The sequence below is a fragment of the Eulemur rufifrons genome, chromosome 9 (genome assembly GCF_041146395.1).
Source record: "Eulemur rufifrons isolate Redbay chromosome 9, OSU_ERuf_1, whole genome shotgun sequence".
Classification (NCBI taxonomy): domain Eukaryota; kingdom Metazoa; phylum Chordata; class Mammalia; order Primates; family Lemuridae; genus Eulemur; species Eulemur rufifrons.
This window is the reverse complement of record NC_090991.1, coordinates 12,169,903-12,192,521: the sequence shown is the minus strand read 5'-3', so window position 1 is coordinate 12,192,521 and position 22,619 is coordinate 12,169,903. Positions and strand designations below refer to the sequence as shown.

Here is a 22,619-nt window from a genome sequence, read left to right as displayed (position 1 = left end):
GAACACCTGGGCTGAGGGGGGAGCAACGGCCACCTTCTTCAATGTCTGCCAAAGGGCCAGGCCCCTGCCAGGCTCTGAGCCTCTTGGGGCCACCTCCGCCCAGGGGTGCCCATCAGCACAGGTGGCCACACCAGTGTGCTGTCCACAGGCATGTGCTACACCTGCCTGCTGAGGATCGCTGCCCGGTACCCAGCCCCGCAAGCCGCCTCCCCTCTGTCAGGCTCAGGACCCCTAGGCCAGCATGGACCACGGCAGGAAGCTCCCACCCAGGTCAGGCTGCCTGCCTGCTTAGTAAAAGAGCACTAATAGCTGAGAAATTTCTGATGTGCTGCTCAACAAAGAAGAAATTCCATTCTAGCTTTCAATTGAACATCCAAAGCACAAGCTCAGGGATTGGTAAACATTTGTCACTGTAGACGGGAAATTAGCCACAAGGTTCTAAAGGTGTCCAGGCTTAAGACCTGCCAAGGCTGACACTGGCACGTACCCACATCTGGGGAAGTGGACGGAAACAGCCTTTGAGAACAGGCTGACTCAGGTTCAAATCCTGTCTCTACCACTAACTGGCAGTGCTGCCTCTCTGAGCCTCTGCTTCCGCATCTGCAAAATGGGTATACGGTGCCAATTCCATGGGGGTATTTGTGAGAATGCCGTATGATAACACACGTAAAACGCCTAAGGCAAGGCTTGGCGTGTAGTAAGTACTCAGTAGTGACTGTTTTTATTGTTAATGCATTGTTATTAATAACGAACATTTTTAAATTACTTTACTTCCCTGAAACTCAAATTCTTCATCATTAAAATGGTGATAGTACCACTTACATCATAAGCTGTTTGAAGATTAAATTAAATGAGATAACAGATGTACATCGATACAAAACAATGCGTGGCCCATAACAGATGTTCAGATAAGTAACAGCTATTATTATTCTGATCCTACACTCTAACCTGGGACATGTGATGGATGGATCAGTAAATATTAGCTGAATAACTAACACTAACTAATAAAAGAGAGAAAAAGGATGGTCTCAAGCAGTCAGGCTCCGGTTCTTCTGAAAACAAGGAGTGGCTGCCCCATGACCAGCTGGCCATTCGATGGCGCTGACCGGCGTGGACAGGAAGCCCATGCCTGGCCAGCCCCATCTCCGTGTGTGTGGCAGGGGCCTGAGACACAGATGGCCCCTCCAGTTGGGAGGAGGAGGAGATGAGCTCTTTTATCTGGAAACAGAATGAATGGCTTTTCTAACTCCCTGACAGAGGCGAGAATGTGCAGGAAAGAAAGAACTTCCGAGGGATACGCTGGGACACATTCCGAGGCGGATTTATTACTTTCGGCTGAAATGGAGGCATTGCATTATTGTCTGTGACTCCGCATCTGTTCATTTGCACATCAAAATGGACATGCCGTGAGGCTATTAACGATGGCTTTGAAGATATTGGAATGTCTTTGGAAATTACTATCAATAAAAAACAAACTGGCTATGGAGAAGTTACTATTTTTCCCCTAGTAAACTTACTGACATTTTATTCCATTATGGATGTTGTCCAAGGTATAATGAAATGCTCAGTGATTGATGGGGCCTCCTGCAGCTTCCACGCCTTGCAGGATCCCCTTTCAGGAGGATGGCGGGCTGCCCGGCCACAAAGAGACGCCTGCTTTGTCTGCAACCCCGGCAGCTGGCCCGAGGGCTGAGCTGTGGGCTACCCTCCACCAGCAAGGCCCACCTGGCCATGCAGGACCCGCGGAGCCCCAGGAGGGGAAGGGACCCCCAGGGAGCTTCCAGGCTGGCACTTGCCTTCCTCTGTCCTCTGCCAACTGACCTCCAGCCATGAGACAACACAGCCTCCCCCAGACTTGGTTTGCATATTGGGCAGGGACAGCAAATTCTTCCTTAAATCTTGGGGCACGGGTCAAAATATTTAACAATCTATGGGGGACACTGACCATTCAGAATTCCACCATTCAGCACTGGAATCATGTTAACCCTTTCCTTGCTGGGTCATGGGGAAGTTTGGGGGTCACTGGGGAGGCAAAGTGTAGAGGGCACCCCAGGGGTCCAGGGCAGGGACCATTTATCAACAGACATGGAGGCATTTCAATATTTTTAACAACTTTTAAGACCATACTGGTTTATAAAGTTGAGTATCAGTCCTGCTTACATCTAACTGGCTTCTACTACAGCGCCTTCCACTAATGCTTTAAGTCACCGGGGGTAACTTACAGTAAAAGGGTGCCCATTGGTTCTCTTAGACATAAATACTCCACACCCAGGGCTGTACCTGGGTCACCCTGAGCCCTCCCCTCTGCTGGTCACACCCCTTGCACATGCCTCTAGCACATCTCCGTCATGCTTTGTAGGAGCCACTGGGGTGCGTATGTCTGAGTCCATCACCAGCTTGAGGTCCTCAAGGGCACCGTGAAGAGCACGCAAGGAGACTCATGCAGTGGATGCTCAGTCAGTGTGGGATGATAGAAATGAAGAAAGGAATTGAGGCAGGTGAATTTACCCAAGACCACAGGGCCAGCAATTGGCAATGGCAAGATAGGCATCCATGCCTGTTTTCAAAACTTGTGCTCTTTATATAGCCTCCCCTCAAGAAATCCATGTTGACTTTCATTAGTCATCTACACTTTAGTCTAAATAAGTGGCACTGGTGTAACCTTCACAGAGATCCAGTTTCTTGGTGTGTTGGAGAGAGTTTACAGCAATCACACCTGTGTAAAATGAGCTGCAGCATCAGTTCCTCATTTCTCCCTTTTTCCATGAAAGCCTCCCTGAGGAATCCTACAGCAAGGGCTATGACCTAGATGGTTTCTAAAGAAACTTCCTTCCATGGAGACAAGAGGCCACAGCCCTCCAGTTTTCATTTTACTGGGCTACCAGTCATCCTCCTAAGGTAAGGGCAGCTTGGGCTCCTTTCTCTTCCCTGGAACCTTCTCATCATGCTCAGAATAAAGCTAAACTCCCAGGCCTGGCACTCGTGGCCCTCCCTAACCCAGGCCCTGACACCCTCTTGCTTCATCTACTTTCATATTCTGCCACTTGGTACTCTACGCTCCAACCACACTTATCACAGTCGAGAGAGCAGTTGCTCTCGTGACTTGGGGTACAGGGCCAAGCAGGGTGGCGACAGGGATGCTGAGAAGCTGACTGAGCTCAATCACCACCCAACAACTTAACACTTCCTGGGTGCTCACCAAGCACCAGTCACATTTGCTGGCCCTGCACAGAGAGTCTGCGTGATTCCGTGTAAAGAGCGCCCAGCCGGAGCCAGACGTCCCCACACTGGAACCCAGCAGTGTGACTACGGTGGATGCTGTCATGCCCCCGTCCACGTCCCCCCGGCCTGCCACTTCCAGCTTGCTCTCTGCGATGTGTGTTCCACTCCAGCTCCGAGGCCCCTGCTGGATTAAACTCCGGGTGCCGGGTGGCGACCTGCTCAATAACGCACCTTTCGTGGCTGCCCTCCTCTCCGTCCCACTTCCTGCTCCCTGACCAGGGTTCCCTGGAATCACATCCCAGACACACTTGGTACCCTTGAGTCTTTTTTCAGAGTTTGCTTCTAGGGAACTCAAGCTAAGAGAATGAGCTAGGCAATTTATTTAACTTCTCTGTGCCTCAGTTTCTTCGCCTGTAAAACTGGGATATACTAACACCTGCAAATATAGACTTACGGGTACACAGTCAATACTATATGAGTTAACCACTTCTGTTAAGTAACGCTAGGTGCCAGTTAGAGTGCCAAGTAATACACCGGGTGCCCCAGAGGTTCTCAGCTTCAGCGTGCAGCCGAAGCGCCTGGAGAGGCATCCATACACAGACCGCAGGCCCCAGCCCAGCGCGCCTGAGGTGGTAAGTCTGGGAGAACCTGAGAATCTGCACTGATAACCGGTTCCTGCACTGATGCTGACACTGCTGGTCCCGCCCCCACTCTGTGAACCGCTGCTCTATGTCACCACGCTTACTCCTCACGATAACCCTGCGGTGGGTGTCTCTACCTCCATTTCAGAGGGACCCGGGGAAGCTAAGTGACATGCCCAAGGTCACCCAACAAGGTTGTGGCTGAGCCAGGACTCAAGGCGAGGTCTGTCTAAATCCACAGCCGGAGCTCTAAGTGACCCGCTCACACATCGTGGCCTGGAGCCATGTGGAATTCCAGCTGGTCAGGGAGCAAAACTCCAAAGGCCTTGACGTCTCAGGCCCTTCCTGCCTCCTGCAGAGAAGGGGAGAAACAACCTGCGAAGGCCACGGCCCTGCAGTGCCTACTTCTCCTGCTGCTGCAGGGCCAGGGAGAACGGGGACACCAACCCGTGACCCGGAGCAGGGCGCGTGGGAGCAGCTCCCGAATACGCAGAGGAACACCTACCTCGGCTGCGGGTGGCTGGCCTGGGGGGAGCCTCGAGGACCATGGCGGGTGGCCCCGGGGGGTCAGTCATGAAGTGGTGGAACCAGCGGCGCCGCAGCTGGCGCAGCTCCGAGTTGCGGCTCCGGAGCCAGCGGGGGCCGGGCCTGGCCCTGGCCAGGGGGTTCCGCAGCACGTCCACACCGAGCAGCAGCTCTGGGCTGACGCGGGCGTCCTGCAGGGCTCTGCTGTCCAGCAGGCCCACGCCCAGCGCCACCGCGGCCACTGGCAAGGTCTGCAGGGGGCTGGGCGCCCGGGGGCCCTGTGGGAGGGCCACTCGGGCCCGCTGCAGCAGCAGCAGGCTGCCGGTCATCAAGTAGGCGGCCGTGAGGAAGAACAGCAGGAACTGCGTTCGGCGGAGAAACTTCTGGAGTCGGAAGAAAGGTTTGGCCATGCCCCTGGGCGGCAGGGCTCCCAGGTGGAGCCCGGGGATGGCTCCTAACACCCGGGTCGGGGGGAGGCCGGGGCCTCCGGAGCCGTCATCCCCGCATCCTGAATCCTGGCACCTGCCTAGGTTCTCCTGGGGTCACTGCTCCTGCTCGGCTGGCAGGGGTGTTCTGGTGGCATCATCACTCATCTCCAGCAGCCGCTGGGCCCTGCAGCTGCAGCTCCACCCGGGTGTCACAGGCTTCTCCATCCCTGGGCTTTCCCGACCCTCATCTCCCGGCTCAGAAATCTGGAAAGGTGGAGAAACAGCACTTAGATTTAATGGGAGGGTCCACCACCCCTACCCCAGGACACCCCTGGACCCCGTGCTCGATTTGTCAAAGGGGCCAGCTGTATTGTGGTAGCACTGGACAGATCTGGGCTCAAATCCCAGCTCTGCCACAGGCAGGCTGTGCGACATGTACAGGGAGTTTAACCTCCTGGGCCTCAGCTTCCTAATCTGTAAAATGGGGCTAACAGCCCTCCCGGAGTAGCAGTGAGGATCCAGTGATGACAGCAATAGAATCGAGGAGGAGAGAAAGCAGCGGCTCTGTCCTGAGTCCCTACTATGTGCCAGTCTCTCAGCTGAACACTGTACATATCATGCCATGTAACCCTCACACCAACCAAAGTGGTAGAGACTATAGTATCGCCTGTTTACAGCGGGGGAAACCGTGGCAAAAGGAGGCAAATTAATTTTCCCCAAGGCACGCAGTTGGCAAACAGAAGAGCCAAGGTTTTGACCAGGCTGTATTTGGAGATCGTACTCCCAACTACTACACGGCCCAGCCTATAATGAGACGCCACCCCACGTACGTGCACCTAGCCCAGGCAGGAGTACACAGCAGGTGCTCCATACACGCATGCAATCAGCTAACTCCCAGGGATGCACTGGGACAGTGAGCCACGTTTTGGAAGGAGCTTCTGCAGAGGGTGGTCTCTGGCTTTCACACAGGAGGAGGACGAGGAAGGGAGGGGCTCTCGTGGTCTTCCCAGGCCTCCTGGACTCGAGGAACAGGCCAGTGCCTGGGCCGTGCCCCTGAAAACGGAGGCTGGTGCGGGGAAGGCGGAAGGCGCCCTGAGCGGCCCCCCACGGGCCCCTCCGCTCCCCGGGAATCAGCTCTCACTCTGAGCTTTGGTTCCCATCGGCGGGCCTGTCAAATATGCAGTTAGGGTTGGCAGGGGGCTCTGCAGCTGCCGCGAGCCAGGCTGCTGTGCGAGGGAAGCCCTGAGCACAAGGGCAGGCTTGTCCGAGGAGAAAAAGACCCCTAGAAGCGTGACTAAGCCATTGCCCATAACTAACTTGGCGGGACCCTCGCCAGGCCTGTGCAGCCGCTCAATAGCTGCTCTGTGTGCTGGGGACAGACAGCTGGTGTGAGCGGAAAGACAATGTTTGGGCTCCGGGGGTCTGGCATGGCAGGCCCCCAGGGAGGTTCGAGAGGCTTGTGACAAAGATCCAAAGGGGTCCAGACCAGCACGACCCACTCTGATTAAATGCTGAGGGCTGCCAGGTTCCGAGGTGTTCAGGGAGGGCAGAGATCTGAAAATACTGGACCCCAGTCATTTGGGCTACAGTTGGGGGTGGCAGGCTCAGTAATTAGTAAATGAAGGTGGAATTAAACTCTGAGTCGGGAAGCCATTTCAGACGGGTCTCTTTTAGTTTCTAAGCTGCTGTTTCTGTCAACCCCCCAGCCCCGCCCCCGGCCCCAGCCTCAACAGATTTGTAAAACCACAGAGAAAATCCCAAGAAAGCCTAACTGATCTCTCTGCCTGCAGCTCTGGACCTCCAATCCACCTTCCACAGGGCTACCAGGGTGATCCTCCTAATACACAAATCTGATCACGGCGCTCCCCTGCTTAAAATCCCTTTCAATAGCTCACCGCGGCTACTGGGATAAACTCCAAGCTCCTTAGCATGACATGCAAGGCCCCTTCGTGATCCAGCCTCATCTCTTACCAGGCCCCGGCCTTCAGCTTCTCCATCTCACACGCACACACACTCTCCACGTTCCCGCAGAGCCACCTGTCGCTCGGCACATCTGCCTCAGTGCCTTTGCACATGCTACCTTTTATACCTTTTCCTCTGTCTTCACTTGGCAAATTCCTCTATATCCTCCAAAGCTCAGCCCAGGTGTCAGAGCCTCCACCGAGAAGCTCTCCCTGCCCACCAGCCACATGCTGGTGAAGATTCCTCAGTCTTCCCACAGCACGTGCTGGCCCCATCCCAGCACGCACCACCACCCTGGGCTGATCTTAATTGTCCATCCACTTGCCAGCCGTCCTTGGAGGACTGTGACCTCCTCAGGCTACAGGACACACCGGATTCATTTTCTTAACTCTGGCCCCAGCAGGAGGCCTGGCACAGTGAGCAATCTTTGTTTCCCAACACATTTTAAAAAATGAACAAGAGGACAGATAAACTGATCGGCAAATCCTGATATCAGAAACCTGCTCCCGGGGGTCAGGGAAGTGAAATCTCACATTCTACCTACCCAGAGCTATGGATGAGCCTGAAAGGCGGGAGAGATGGAGCAGTGCGCGGGCATAGGCCCCAGGCAGCCAGAGGATGCAGCTGAACAGAGTCGAGGGCTTTCCAATACACGGAAGTCAACAGGAGCACCTGGGCTTCATATGCCATCCTTTCTGTGTTGTAATTCTACAAAGAGGGGTTTCCAGGTGCTCACAAAGGGGTTCTGGTTACAGGGTTGGGATCTTATCAGTGAAAAATCCTATACAACTATAACAAAAGGAGAGAGGCCAGCACTCCTGCTGTGGAAAGAAAGTTTCTAATGAGATGGAGCAGGACGGTGGGCAATGGCTCAACAGCTCACAATCTCGAAGGCAGGATGTGGTGGGAATTCCACATACATGTTATAGGGAGGATTTGGACACATGATGCATGTAGGGGAGGAGTGGGGAGAGGTCAGGGCTAATGAATCAGGATTCAACCCATCTCACCAGGCTCCCTCCAAAGTCCTCCGAAGTGCTCTCTGGTGCTCCTCCGTTCTGGAGGGCCTCCCTCGGTCTGGGGAGGAGGGTGCTGGGTGTGGACACAGCAGACAGCCATGTGCAGCCCAGAGCTCCACGACCCAGGTCTCCTAGGAAGCAGGCTGCCACTCCCAACTTTTAAAATCACAAAGCAGATTCCCAACCCAGAACACTCATTGCAGGTGGGCTGGGGGGCATGGGGCGTGCCCAGAAGTGTCAGGAACTTGTCCCCCTGCCCTAGACTTCCACGACACTTCACTGCCAACATCGCATTTGCCAGTCATCCCCCACTTTCAGCCACGCTCACCTCTCCTCGAGGGAGGCAGTCCCTCCAGGGCATGGATCACACCTGATTCATCTCCATGGCCCCAGACCCCAACACACAGCTAGCAGGGCAGTGACGATAAATGTTTGTTGCGTCACTGAACCCGAAAGAGGCCTGCGGTGGGCTAGGAAACTGGGAGCATCTGCACAATGGCTCGCGGCTGTGCCCACTGCACCCCCGAAGCCAGCAGGCCCTCCGTTATAGCAAATCCACCTTGGGCAAAGCATTGCACAGAGCAGGGCCTCGGGCTCCTTGTCTATTAAATGGGGGTAAATGGGCCTATGGGATCCCATCGGAGCGGATGCGAAACTTCGCACCTACAGACTGCGGCGTGCGCTGGTTACGGATGCAAGCAAGGAAAGGCTGGAGCACGGGCCTGCAGCAGCTGCGCCACTGGTGAAATCAGACCCAAGGGCCCCCCTTCCTCAGCCCCCCACTCCCCAGGGTGTGCCCAGGATCACACTCTTGCGTGAAGCTAATCCTCGTGCTAAGACTGCTGTTAGCAGTTGCTTTATTTTTCAAAGCCACCATTTATTAAGCACTCCCAGCGTTAATAAATAGGTTAGACCGGGTTGTGTGCTTTACCTGCACCGTCTCATTTACTCTGCATAAGCCACCGAGCGCATGCCCTGCTTACTGCGCTTGGGAGCCGAGCTGGGTGCAGCCTGCTGCCCACAGTCAGACAAATCAGGGACAGCGCTCAGACCAGGTCACGTGCTCCCAAAGCCCACCTTGCGCCCCCTAAGCTTCCTGCCTCTCCCCACCCCCGCTCTGGCTTCACACGAGGCAAGATTTATTCTTGAAAGGAGTTTAGTGTGCCTCGGTCAGCAACCTTTTGAAGTCACGCCAGGCCTAAGCTCCTGGAGAGGATGCCACACATGGCGACCCCTGAGCCAGACCTTCCAGACGCTGCCCTGTCGGTAAGTGATCTGGCTTCCTGGAGGGGCCGGGAGGCAGCCTCAGCCCCTCCCCTCCTCTGAAATCTGGAGAATTTTCCCCAAGGCCTCCCACAGGCACCTCCTGTCTCAGAATCCTGTGAAGTGCTTTAGGGGAGCCTGGTGGGCTCCACCCCTGCCCCAGGCTCGGCTTGGCTTTCGTGGGAGGGGGCACCAGGGCTGAACAAAGGGATACACCTGCTGCCTTGCCCAGTGGCCTTCCGAGCCCTGGGGTCACCCCAGAGGAGAGGAGGGCCAGGGAGAGAGACCCTGAGCTCCCTCTCTGGAAGGAGAGCAGAATAATACAACAAAAGGGCTTCTGGAAGTCTCGGGAGAGAGCAGGAACTCTGAGCACGTGGAGCCTCAGACAACCTGAACCTTTGTCTGTTACTTGGTTGCCATCGGGGGGGCCCCCGGGGAGCAGCAGTTTGAGCCTGAAGGAGGGGTAGGGTGGGCTGGCCAGATGGCCACCTCTTGGCCAGGCTGGGGGTCCAGAGACCAAAGGGTAGCAGTGGGGAGGGCTGGGGGGGTGGTGGCAAGGGTAGAGGAGGCAGTTCCTGGGGCTGGGGCTAGAGGACAGAACTCAGAGCTGGCCCAGGCCTGACCAGAGGCCACTGGGGTTCACTCATGTGACTCTACCTCCCTACCACCCCTCCCCCCAGCCAAACAGGACAGGCAGTGGGAGCTGAAGACAGAATGACTCCAGACACCCCCAGAGGGATCTCAGCCACTGTAGCCACTGCACCAAGGGCTGCGAACCTCTGGGGACTCAGAGCTGTGAGCTCTTAGCAGAGCAAGAGCCCTAAAGACAAAAGAATAGGGCCCAGCATGTTCCTTTCCAGACAAGAAGGCAATGGGCACCTGTGTGTGTCCCAGGGACTCGGACCACAGCCCCAGGCTCAGTGACTGGCAGCTGGGGGCTCAGCCTCAGGACCCTGGCTTAGTGCATGAAGGAGCCTCCAGCTGGGTGCAGTTTCTGGATTCCCCTCCCCTGACCTTCCCTATCCTCTTCCTGCTGCCTTTGCCCTGCTCAGGCTCAGCGCTTAGCATCTGGACCCCATCCCCCTCCTAGAGGCTGTCCCCTTCCAGCAGCCTTAGAAAGTGTTCTTTCTAAATAAAGAACTCATGACACTACAGCCTGCAATGTCTCCCCAGGGCTCAGACGACCAAGGCCCAGCTCCTTAGCACGGCATTCATGGCCCTTCTTGGTGCAATCTCCCAGACCCTCTGTCTTAATAGTCCTTCCAGAGCCCTGTAACCCACCAGGCCAGTGTGAGATGCTTCACACACCCTCAAGCATGCTCTTCTGCCAGCCAGGGATGGCTGTGCCCCATCTCATGGCTTGGAAAGACTTCAGGCTACCAAGGCTCAGCTCCAAGGCCACCTCTTCCATGAAGCCTCCCTGATCCCCAGAAAGAGTTGCTTCCCAGCCCTAGACAGCGAGGCTGGATGCTGCAGAGAACTGTGCCTGAGTGGTGTGTTGTCTTGAGTCAGGGCTGCCGGCTCATGTCCCTACTTCTCCCAGGCACAGTCAGTGCCTCTGCCCACTTCTGGGTGGGCACAGGGCAGGCCCCAGGAAATGAGTGCCCGCTGGACACCCTCCCTGCTCAGGGCCTGCTGCCCTCACTCCCAGGTCCCACACCTCTGGGGTTTGGAGGCTGAGAAAGGGAGCAAGGGACCCACTAAACATAAACCTTCTGGGCCCCTGGTGAGAACAAAGTCTGGGAAATAGGAGTGGGTGGAGTCCCTGCCTTTGATCAGGCAAATCTCTTGATATTTTGAACTTCAGAGAAAAAGTTCAAAATTAAAAAAAAAACTTGCTAAAAGGCATAAAACATAACAATAAGGTAAGGTCAAAATGCTATTCAATGCAAAGAGAGGAAACCGTTCAGTAAACCCACTGTTAGGGTTCATACAACTAAGAATAATTTTTAATATCCCATGTTAGAAATTTCAAGGTACTTTCACAGCCTATCAAGTGCACTGAATGAATGACCAGATGAACAAATGAATGAGTGATTCTTCCCACAAACTTGTGAGGTTGAAATCATTATCATCCCCATTATATAGATGCAGAATTCGAGATGGAGAGAGGGCTAGTTAACTTGCACAAAGACAGACATTACTAGACCGAACTCTCTGATTCCAAGTGTGTGTCGCCTTCATATCATATGGCCTTCATTTGTTCCATACCAGAGACAGAGGTCCTTCCAAGCACCATTCCAGGGGGTGGGGCTGCAAAGACAGGACACCACCTTGGGGGCTGACATCCCCCCTTTCCAGCTGGTTAATCTGGAGTCCATCCCACTCTTGAAAGGGCCAATCACAACCTCTTCCGGGCTATCTCTGGGCTACCTCTTTTATCGAGCTCTATTTTGTTCATCTGTTTATGTGTTTTTTCCATCTAGCGGTGAACCCTTGACAGTTGTCTTGGTCCTATCTCAGAGTCTGACAGGTAAACAGGTGTTCAAACCTCAGAGTGACTTGGCTACATCTAGACGAGTAGAGTACCCAACCAAAGTCACACCTGACGTTCTCTCGCTTGATACTCGCCACTGGGATGGGGACTCAAGCTATGGGAGAGGGTCCAAGATACCCTGTGCATTTCTGTCCTCAGAACACTCATTGTCCCCTCATGCCAAGGGAGCCACCTCTGGGAGGGGGCTCAAATCCCCTGTGGCTTCCAGCTGGGGGAAGGGAAGCAGTGTGAACAGGAGGGTACTTAACAGCTACCAATAGGTGCACCGTATCTTGTAGCTTACAAAATTAATCCAGCCCATTCTTCCATCCACACCAGGAGGCCGCACACAGGTAGAGCTCCTCCCTGACCATGTTCTCCAAAAGTGGCACACTTCTGATAATTTTCCAGGCCATATGTCAACATGGTTATCATCAAAGCCACGATGAGGAGAGATTAAAGGAAGTAGTGTGAAGGCAAGACCGTGAGCCCAGGGAAAAGGCAGTGGAAGGCCACGATCACTCACTCATTCCCCAAATGAGCAGGGCAGGGCGAGCCTCCAGCCCAGCTTGGCCCCAGGTGTTAGGGCCCAGCTCTGCCTCTGCTGTGTGATTATCCCTTGCACCTGAAGGATGAAGACCTTGAAGGCCTAAACACTGAGTTGCCCCAGAGTCCCTGGCCTTGACCCCACTGTGTCTCCAGAGGAAGAGTTGGGGAGCTCGCCTCACTAAGGCTGACTGGGGTCTGAGCCGGATGGGAGTACAAAGAGAAAGAGAAACGCCTTTCCCAGAGGCCCTGCTCAAAGGTGGTTCTATCAGGGCCTGGAAACTCTGGATTCTGAGGCCCTGAGCCACCTGCTCAGGATGACTCCACAAGGAACCAGCTCTGGGACTCACTCCCCAGTGCTCCAGCTGAACTGACCAGGCTGGAGGCTCAAGCCTTAGCAGCAGACCAACTGGTGGCCCAGAACGTCCACTTCTGCCTAGTTAGGGAGACAGGAGGGAGGGACGGGAGTCGGCATACTGCCTGATCCCAGCTTCTCTTCACTTCCGACCAGACATGACACAAGCCACAGGACAGCACCACATAGGGCTCCCACACCTACTGAAGAGAGGGATCCCCTCACCCCCAAAACAAGGCTGCAGGTGAGGGCCAGGGGGCTTCTGGTGGGGGAGGTGAGGCCATCAGGCTCAGCTCACCAGACCAGTCGCCCACCCAGCCACTGTGCCCAGGAGAGCTCCTGCTCTTCCTCGTAGAAACCCTGGCTCTAGCAGCCCACCTGCCGCAGCACCTTCTCCAGGGGGATTCTGAGAGCCCCGCTAAGTGTGTGTGTGAGGGGAGCATGCTTGAGAGAAACAAACCTCATTCTTCCACACCCGCAGGAAACCCTCTCATTCCTCTCCCCAGCACTCGCAGCCTCAAGAAGGGGGTCCTGAGACAGGGCAGGTGAGCCAGCGTCATGTGTCCTCTAACTCTGTCACTCCCCACCAGCCCTCCCTGCCTGCGCCCCGCTGTGAGATAACCCAGGCAATTCAAAGGAAAAAAAGGCCCCCCATTCCTGATCCTAACCATGGGGTCCCAAAGTGGGTTGACCCAAGTACCTCCATAAACCGAAGCAACAAGAGGGATGATGGCATCTAATCTTAGAAAAGAATAGCAGAGTCCGGAGTCTGTCCATCCTGAGAGCAGCTGAGGACAGGGCGAGAGCTGTGGGGCTGGAACCCCTGTATCAGCCTTCCTACTGCTCAGCAGGGACAGAGGTCCCCTCCCCGGGGCAAGCCAACACCCAGCAGGTATCATCCTGAGCCCAGATGCCCAGGAAAATGCCCAGCCTGGGACGCTTCTGAGTATGAAAGAAAAACGCAATTGGAAGCCTCCAGTCCGGAGTGTCCGTCCACACCTAGAAAGACGCAAACATCCACTGGGGGTAATTTTCTGGACAAAATACATCCGTTTCGCTTTTGCCTCAGCCTGCGTTCAAGTTCACCAAGAGCCTGGAGAAAACCCTCCGCTGACCGGAAGCCTGGCTCGGTGGCGGAACGAGAGGGAGCTGCCTCTGGCTAAACGTCTTGGCCTCGGAGGGAGGCTGTGCGCACCCCAAACCCTGCCCTCGCCCCGTCCCCGCCCGACTGCGGCGCCCCCCCGGAAACGGACGGTCTCCCAGGACTCCGGAGGAGGACGCGGCTCCCGCAACTCCCGCCGGCGCCGAGGCGCTCCCCGCACCTGCACCCGCTCGCACTCCCCTTCCCCGGCGAGGTGCCCCCCGCACGCCCGCCCCGAAGCCGGAGCAGGTGCAGCCCCGCCGCGCGCCTAGCAGCGTCTACACAAACTTGTTTGCCCGCGGCGGGGGAAAACCCTGCTCGCAGCCCGCGCTGGGGTCCCGGCTGGGGCACCCAGGAGACAGGACTCACCCCGCGATCGCGGCCGGCTGGGGCGCCGGCGGCCACACGCCCGCCTCCCCGGGGCGCAGAGCCCGCAGCCCCGCAGTGCCCCGAGCCCCGGCGCCCCGGGCGCCCGCACGTCCCCGGCCGCCCGCGGCGAGCGGACCGACGCGCCCTGGGACAGGGCGCCGCCGCCGGGCTCCCCGGGCTGCGGACCGGCGGGCGGAGCGGCGGCGGCGGAGCGCGCGGGTGCGGAGCTGGAGGCGGGCGGCGGACGGCGGGCGGCGAGCGGGCGAGCGGGCGAGCGGGCGCCCGGCTCTGCACATGCTCACTCGCGCGGCCCGGCGACAGCGGCCGGCCGCCACCGGGTCCTAGAGGCGCCGGCGCGCGCCTCCCGCTGCCCGGGGGAGGGGTCGCGGCTTCACCCGCGAGGACCTGCACCCTGCCCTGGCCCGGGACACACGCACGCGGGGCGGGCCACGCACCACTGCCAAGCACAGACGCTGCCACCCACTCTGGGTGGCACACACACACACACACACAGCCACAGCGTTGCATCGGAGCCTCACTGGCTCTCATCACACACCATGGCGCTCACACCCCCACGCAGACACACAGACACACTGGGCACTGCCACACCGAGGAGCACGCCGCACACTCACTCTGATGCAGACACACAGTGACAGAGGCACACTGCCTGATACAAATACACACTGAGTCACCGTGTCACAGACACACTGACACCCACACTCACACACACACACTCTCTCTCTGGGCTCTGCCCCACTCACCTAGAAACACACTGGGCCACTGTGACAGGTGCACACATACACACACAGCCACACGGTTTGTAGCACTCTGATACAAATGCACGGGCACACACTGTGTCACCGTCCCATGCAGAGCTGGATACTGACAATCACACCTTCGGGCACACACACTCTCAGAGGCAAGCACGTGCTGGAACACACACACACTATCTGGGACAGTCCTACACAAATACACTGACACCGTCTCCCGTGCTTGCACACTCAGGGCTCTGCTACCAGCTCAGGGCACCTCTCCACACCGGCACACAGTGACAGACCCACGCCTCGCTGTAGTCGCCCACAGAAGCAACACCACACACCGGAGTCCACAGACACAGGCTTCTATAGAGGGGTATACTGGGCACTGACACACAGGCTGTCTCTCTCACACACACAAGCACACACACGCACCAAGGTGGACATTTGCTCAACAGTCACAAGTCTATACACAATCCCCCTGTTTAAATAAAGGCTGGATCCCAACCTAAGAATTTCCTCTCTGAGCAGCCCCGCCCCTGCTCCTCAGAAGCTCCCAAGCCACAGTGTCCACCCTGCCCTGCCAGATACACCAGTGGGCCCTGTCCTCACCCAGGGCTGGCTGCTAAGATGCTCCCGGAGGCTGAGGACAGCTGAGGCAGCAGGAGCAGGTGGCGGTGGCTCTAACCCAGTCTTCCTGAAAGGGAGTTTATGCCTCTGACTCCCACTAGGGGCAGAGCTGCCCGGCCAGGCTCAGCGGAGGTGGCTTTCAACAGGTGCAGGACGGCAGGAGGAGAATTCGGCCTGAGGACCAAGCTGAGCCTGGCTTTATGCAAATCGCTTAAGTGGCGCCCAGAGGGGGAAGGGACTTGCCGAAGTTTGCACAGCCTGTCGGAGCACGTGCAGAATTAGAACAGAGTCCAAACCCAGGAATGAAGGTTGAGTGCTCTGGAGCCCTGGGGGCCCCGGGTGAGGACACAGGGACTGAGAGGCAAGCCCCATGCTGCCTCAGCCTTCCAGCCTTCCAGAAAAGCCCCTCCACGTACAGATCCTTTACAGCATGTGAATGTTTGTGTTATTGTTATTATTAACACTAGTTACCCACTGTGTAGTTTTACAATGCATTTTGGTTTTCAAAGCCTTCTACATAATTTGAAGGGCCCCAAATGAAAATGTGGACCCCTTGTTCAAAACTTACCAAAAATTTCAAGAGATGGGAGCAGGACATTAAACCAAGTGTAGGGCCTTTCTGAGCACAGGAGGTTCATGAAGCCAGCCCTGGCCCTCTTATATGCGTTGTCCCACTTAAAACTCATGATAAATCTGTGGTGCCTTCACGTGCCCCTGGTAGCTGAGATCCAAAGGTAGACAATCACCGAGCCTCACAGTCAGCATAGCCCAGGGGACCTCCAGCCGGGGTCCTCTGGGAGGCCATGCACTGCCCTGCCGCTGCCACTCTGGAGGAGTGGCCGTCTTGAGCGACAGCCCCTTGGGACAGAGAGCTCAGCTGAGGAATTGATGTAGCTGCCACCAGGGAAGGAGAGGTGCCTCAAGGAAAGAGAAGAAAAAGCTGCTGTCCCCAATGCCACAGTGCACCTGCTCTGCAACACTGCCCCTCCCTCTCCCGGGGGAGCGTCACATGGCCTCTGTGTGGGAAGACACCTGCTGAGGCCAGGGAGAGATGCTGAGAAAGGACGTGCATGAAAGAACCAGGAAGTAGCTGAGAGGGGCTTGAGAAATGCATCTTGGTTGTCAAAATGGCCAGGAGTATTTCAGCATTGAGGCAAAGCCCTTCTCCCTAGCAATGGTGACAGACAAGAGGGGATGAGGAAGCTGCCCAGACTAGGCCTGATGACAGTCACTCCCAACCACAGTGCAACTCCCTGCCCCACAGCTCTTCTCTCCACATGGCTGGGACCATTCAGTAGTTATCTGCACATCATCCCTGCCCATATTCCAAAAGCAATTGGTCCCACAATGGTGCTGGCGTATGGCCAGTTACTGCTGAGTAATGCACTCCTCCCTGCCTCTGCTGCAAGTCTGGGACTAAGAATCAGACCAGTCTGATCTCACTTTAATCCCATCTCTGCGTGTTTGGCTCTTGACTCCATCTGCTCCTCTCTTTGCAGACCTCAATTATTGGATCCAAAGTATTTACATTGCCTCCTAACTTCATGCCATCTGCTGGCTTAGCCTTTCCTTTCACTCCCTCCCTCCCTCCCTTCCTTCCTTCCTGCCATCCTTTCATTTATTCACTGAGCAAGGCACCTATTGTGTCTTAGAATTTGTGCTGAACATTGGAGACTCTTTGACAAAAGGCTCGGTCCCCTCAAGGGGTTTCCGTTGTGAAGAATTGGACAAGAAAACAGACCCAAGTGAAAACATACCACAAAGGCAGAACTTTGCTGTATCAGTCAGGATGCCTGCAGCCTTAAGCAACAAACACCAAAGTGAAAGTGGTGTCAACTGAAGGGTTTATGATCCCAGACAGCAAGAAGCCTGGAGATGGGCAATTCCCAGGTTAAGTGATTCAGCAGCTCCATGATGCCGGGTCTGGGGTGGCCTCGCTGCCACTCCCTGGACCTCCCCCTCCTGACTGCAAGATGGCTACTGCAGCACTATTTATGACTTCCAAAAATGACAGTGCTCAAAGGCAAGAAGGAAGGGGACATTTCTCCCTATGAGTTTCCTTTTTTATTGGGGAAGAAAAACTTTCCCAGACCCTCCTCCTGGCAGGTCCCATGGGCCAGAACTGGACTCTATGTGTACCACTAAGCCAGTACCTGGCTAAGGGGAATGAGTTTGGCTAATTATGATTCAGCCTCTGGGGAAAGGCCAGTCTTCTCTGAGCACATTACCACTTAATCAAAATTGTCCCTCTGTTAGCAAAGAACAAGCAGGGCGATGGCTGTTGGGAAGGCAACTAGGCGTGTGTGCCGTATATATACATGGTGCGTTGAAAACCAGATGACTCACAACATCAGTTTGGAGGGATTCATAGAAGCCTTCATGAAGGAGATGACATGTACACTGTCTCTTAGAGGAGAAGTAGGTACCATTTGGGTCACTAGGTGCAGGGGCCATTCCAGAGAAGGATGGGGGAGGCATTCTTTGCAAAGGCAGAGAAGTGGGAAACAGGTAATGTGTTGCAGAAATTACCAGTAACTTAGTATAGCTGGTGCAAAGTCAGGGCTGGTTGGAGAGAGAGGCTGGCCAGAGACTGGCCACTGAGCCTCACTGAGATCATTGACACCAGTGCACAAGGCAGGGCTGGACCAAGCCTGGGCCATCACCACGAGGACCTCCCTTCAAACAGTGATCCCCTAGTCATCATCAGGCTTTGGAAACAGTCATTCCACAAGTTATGAATTGTCAATCCCACATTTCCGTGTGGTGTTGACAAAGACAGCCTGAACAGTCATGAGAACGGGATGACAAGCCCAGGCAGGGCATGGGAGTGGGGGTCCAAACCCAGCTCCATATCTCTCTGTCACCTTGAGCAAGTCACACTCTCTCTGAGCCTCAATGTCTTCATCTGCAAATTAGAGAAAATGCACTCATTACTGGGTACCTGTAAGGATCAAATAAAATGCCTGCCAAATGCATACGTGAAACAGAGTTTGCCACAGAATAAGCACATAACACATTTGAGTAAATATTACATGAAGGGGTTTTTCCAAGGCTTTGCTAAAATCCAGAAATGCCACACATGCAATGTTCTCCTGATCCACCAGGCCTGCGGTGCTTTCCCTTCCCACAAATGCCACCTCCCCGGAGAGGTCTGCCCTGACATTCCAGCTGCTGCACACTCCTGCCTCGCTGTCCGGTTCCCAGTCTTAAAACTCATTTCCCCATCATCTCCTTGTGTATTTATTGGTTTGTGTTGTGTCTTTTCCTCCCCAAGCCTCACAGCCCCCAGAACTAGAATTTAAGCCCCGACACAGCCAGGAAACTTTCTGTCTCATTCAGAATTGCATCCTTAGCGCCAAGCTTAATTCTTGGCACATAGGCATGCTCACTAAATATTTATTAAATAAATAATTGGTTTTTTAAAATGCGATGTGTCTAGCATGACATATTTTTAATGAACCCAAGAAGGTTCCCAATGGTCCCCACGTTTCTCCCCAAGAATTCAAGAGACTGCTCCCTCTTGCTCTGCTCACAGACTGGCCCCCATTTGTATCCAGTCGGTGGGATTCTTCTGCCCACGGGGGAGCCCCGGAGGAGAGTGTGGATGGCTCACTTCACCGCATCCTCCCGCCAGGGTCCTGGGGTGGGGTGACGAATCAGGTATCCTGTCAACGCCCAGGGCCACCTGCACCTGAGCTTTCCCTTCCTTTACCCGCGCAGCTCTTGGCTGCCGCTCCATCAATACCCTGGCCCACAGGGTGACACAGGCGTGACCATTCCAGAGCAGCCTGTGAAGGTGGCCTTTCGCTCCTGTGGAACATTGCATCATCTGAAAAAGCATCCTTCAGAGACTGAAAAAACCTTTGGCAACATCTCAAAAGGGGAGATGCAGTTTTTTTTTTCTTTCTGTGCTTCTTTTCCATAGTGCTGTGAACTATCGGATGCCCACTCCGTGCAGCCAGGCCTGAGGCTGGGTTCAGCACTTTGCTGCACTGTGTATCTACTTGCTTTCTCCTGTGCATGCCGCAGCGACTTAAATATGCCTCCGTAAAGATGCCAGTGACACAGATGGTAATGGTACCCCCTGCTGAGCTGCGCCTGCAGCCATGCGGAGTGGGGGGTGGAAGGCAGGGAGTCTGTACCTGTCTGGGAAGGGAGAAGCCTCCCTGGGCACCGGTCGGGTCTGGAAGCAGCTGGACTTCCTAGGCATTGGCCTTGGGTGCCCAGAAAGCTTTAGGAATTCAGAGATGGCAGTGAGAAAACCTCAGTTCCTTTTCCGGCCAGACCTGAAACTTACCTCTCTGTAAAATGGGCAGGTTGTCTAGTGGTGATTGAAGAGCTTTTCTTTAAGGGAGTCAGGGGAATAAGATGAGAGTGCTTTGGGCCAGTTCGGCTTTTCTAGTTGGCCAAATTACGTTATTTCTCCCAGATGTAGTTTTTTAGTCTGCAAAGCGGGGAAAGTGTTCCATTTCAGGTGCATAGTCGGCACAGGGGACATAGTCAGTAAATGACAGGTAGGATGATTCTTCCAGCTCTAGCCGGCCCTGGTGTGGGGTTTGACATGGCAGGTGCTGGAATAAGGGTTGTTGGATTGGGGTTTATAACTGCCTAAGCCCATCCCACTCTCATTACTAGCACAGAGGCAGCAGCTGGGTGAGTCTGAGGGACAGAAAGCATTGAAGGACCAGAGTGCAGAAGTTGGTAGGAGCAGATGTAGAGCCTCCGGGATGGCAAGGATGGCTGGGGTGGCAAGAAAATCCTGTTGAAAGAGGATGGAAAAAGTGACCATTGCTTTCCTCCTCCTGCCTGGCTGGTGTGTACCAGCCAGCAAATGCAATAGAGGAAGCATCTCATCTTTGTCCTATTTTTATGAATTTCCCTGTAAGTCACTCATCAAAGGCCATGAACTTGCAAGTAGTCTTCTACATTAAGCTGCTGGAGCACCTCATTCTTACAATGGCATTGATAAGAGAAGACATGGGTCCACTTTAATAAATTTATCATTTTGGAATAATTTTAAATGTAGACATGTTGGAAAGAGAACAGAGTTCTCATGTGTTCCTCACTAGTTTTCCCCATTGTTAATATCATATATTGCTATAGTCCTTTTGTCAGAATGAAGGCATGAGTTGATATTGGCACATTGCTGTTAACTAAACTTCAGACTTTATTTGGATTTCACCAGTTTTTCCATTAATGTCCTCTTTCTGTTCCCGGATCCAATCCTGGGCACCATGTTGCATTGCATCGTCCTGTCTCCCCAGTCTCTTTGGGTCTGTGTTGGTCCCTCATTCCTTCCATGCTTTTTGTGATCTTGACAGTCTTGAGTGGTACTGGCCAGGGAGAATATCCAGTGGGCTCATTTCAAACAACCAGACATCACAAACTAGAGGATTTTTTGAAGCTGGTGGCATCTGTGACCATTGATGCTGTCTTGGGGCATGAGGCCTATTGGCCATGCCCCAGTAAAGGACAGCTGGTCAATGTCCAGGGGAAAGACAGGGGCAGGAGGGGCTGCCATGGGAGAAATTCTAACAGAATTGGGGCTGGCAGGTTGCTGGTGGCTGCAATGAAATTCTGGAGGAAACATGACATCAGGTTCCGAATGCACAGCTGACAGATCCCCCGAGCACACCTGGGTCTGCAGTGTCTGCTCATTCATTCCGTGCCCCTCATCATGCCAGGTGCCCCTGCAGCAGAGGAAGGGTCACCCGAGAGGAAGAGCTGCTCCTCCCAGCCTCCACCTCCAGCCCCACCCCTTCACCCACATGGACAGATTCATCCACTGAAGCGTCTGGCCACCTCCCGCCATTACTTCAGCCTCGCAGAAAACAGCACACTGCTGTCAGGGGGTGCAAGAAATGCTCCGGAGCATCCCTTTCCCAATCCTTTGTTTAGAAATATTTTTAAGAAAGGAAATTTTTAGTCCTTTTTAATTCCTTTCCCTGCCCTCTCCTTTTTAGGACTTTCTGTTGTGGCACCTAAGAGTCAGCTGCATTGCTCTTCTCTGTGCCATCTTGGGACCATGAAGTGACAAGCCAGCCCTCTAAGGGAGAAGAGCACAAAGGAAAAAGTAGCCCAGGTCCTCTGTGGCACACCAGAGCTGCTATACCAACAGAAGACCCCTTATCTCTGAACCCATGTCAGAAAAATAAGGTCTATTTGTATAGGGGAAAAAATTCTGCTCAGTTAGGTACTTTTATGTGGTTTCTTCCCTCCAAGTTAGGAGCCCACAGCTTCCAGCATAGGATCAGTGAATTCCTAACAAATGCCTGCTGACCAAGAGAGTGGAACACTTGGAAAGTCAGGCTTCCATATTCTGAGTCTTCTACCTTGTGGAAGGATGGGTGTGCAAGCCAGTGGATGAATGGGAGATGGGTGAAGGGGCTGGAGGTGTCCAAATGGGCCAAGCGGTGATGGACAGAGCCCAGAGGTGCTATGCAGGTGAGTGGAAAGGTGTGAATATATAGACTGTATGCTCCCTGAGAGCAGGGAGCCTGTTTGTCTTCATGTTTACTGCTGTCACCCCAGCTCCTAGAAGAAGTCTGGCATGTAGCAGAGTCTCAATAAATATTTTTTGATTGAATTAAGGACTATTTAGGTTGATAGCCAAGAAGGTAGAAGTGTGGATGGTGGGTGGATGACGAGGTAAATGGTAGAGTGGGTGAAACATGGATCAGATTTGCGGGTGAATATTTGGGTGTTGTATTAATTTCCTGTTGCTGCATAAGAAATGACCACAATCTTAGTGGCTTAAAACAACATGCATTTGTTGCTTCGTAGTCTCTGTACATCAGAATTCTGGGCATGCTTAGCTGGTCTTCTGTTCAGGGGCTCGTCAGGCTGTAATCAAGGTGTCAGCGGAGCTGTGTTTTCACCTGAAGGCTCAACTGGGGAAGAATCAGCTTCCAAGTTCTTTTGGATTTTTGTAGCATTCACTTCCTTGCAGCTGTATGATTGACAGCCCTGGTTTCTTACCGCCGGGGGGCCGGGGCTGCCTTCGGTTCTTCAGTTCCTGGAGGTCATCCACAGTTCCCTACAGCCTGTGCTTTGCTTCCTTGGGGTGCAGAATCTCTCACTCCAGGAGGCTAAGACAGAATCTTATATAACGTAGCAAAATCACAAGAGTGCCTCCTACCACTTTTGCCTTATACTGGTGGTAAAAAGCAAGCACAGGCTCTTCCTGCACTCAAGGGGGATGGGGATGACATGAGGATGGGCTCACTGGGGCCACTTTAGGCTGTGCGTGACACGGGGTTTAAAGGTCCACACCAGGCTCTTGTAGAA

General features: G+C 54.4%; 1 protein-coding gene across 1 annotated transcript in view; it reads right to left on the bottom strand.

Moving 5' to 3' along the window:
• Positions 1-22,619, bottom strand: part of WSCD1 (WSC domain containing 1) — a 157,794-nt gene that overhangs the window by 33,488 nt on the left and 101,687 nt on the right. Inside the window, exon 3 of the mRNA XM_069482099.1 lies at positions 4,369-5,080. Coding sequence (XP_069338200.1) covers positions 4,369-4,798 — 430 coding nt within the window. The 5' untranslated portion in view covers positions 4,799-5,080. The remainder of the gene's footprint in view (positions 1-4,368; positions 5,081-22,619) is intronic.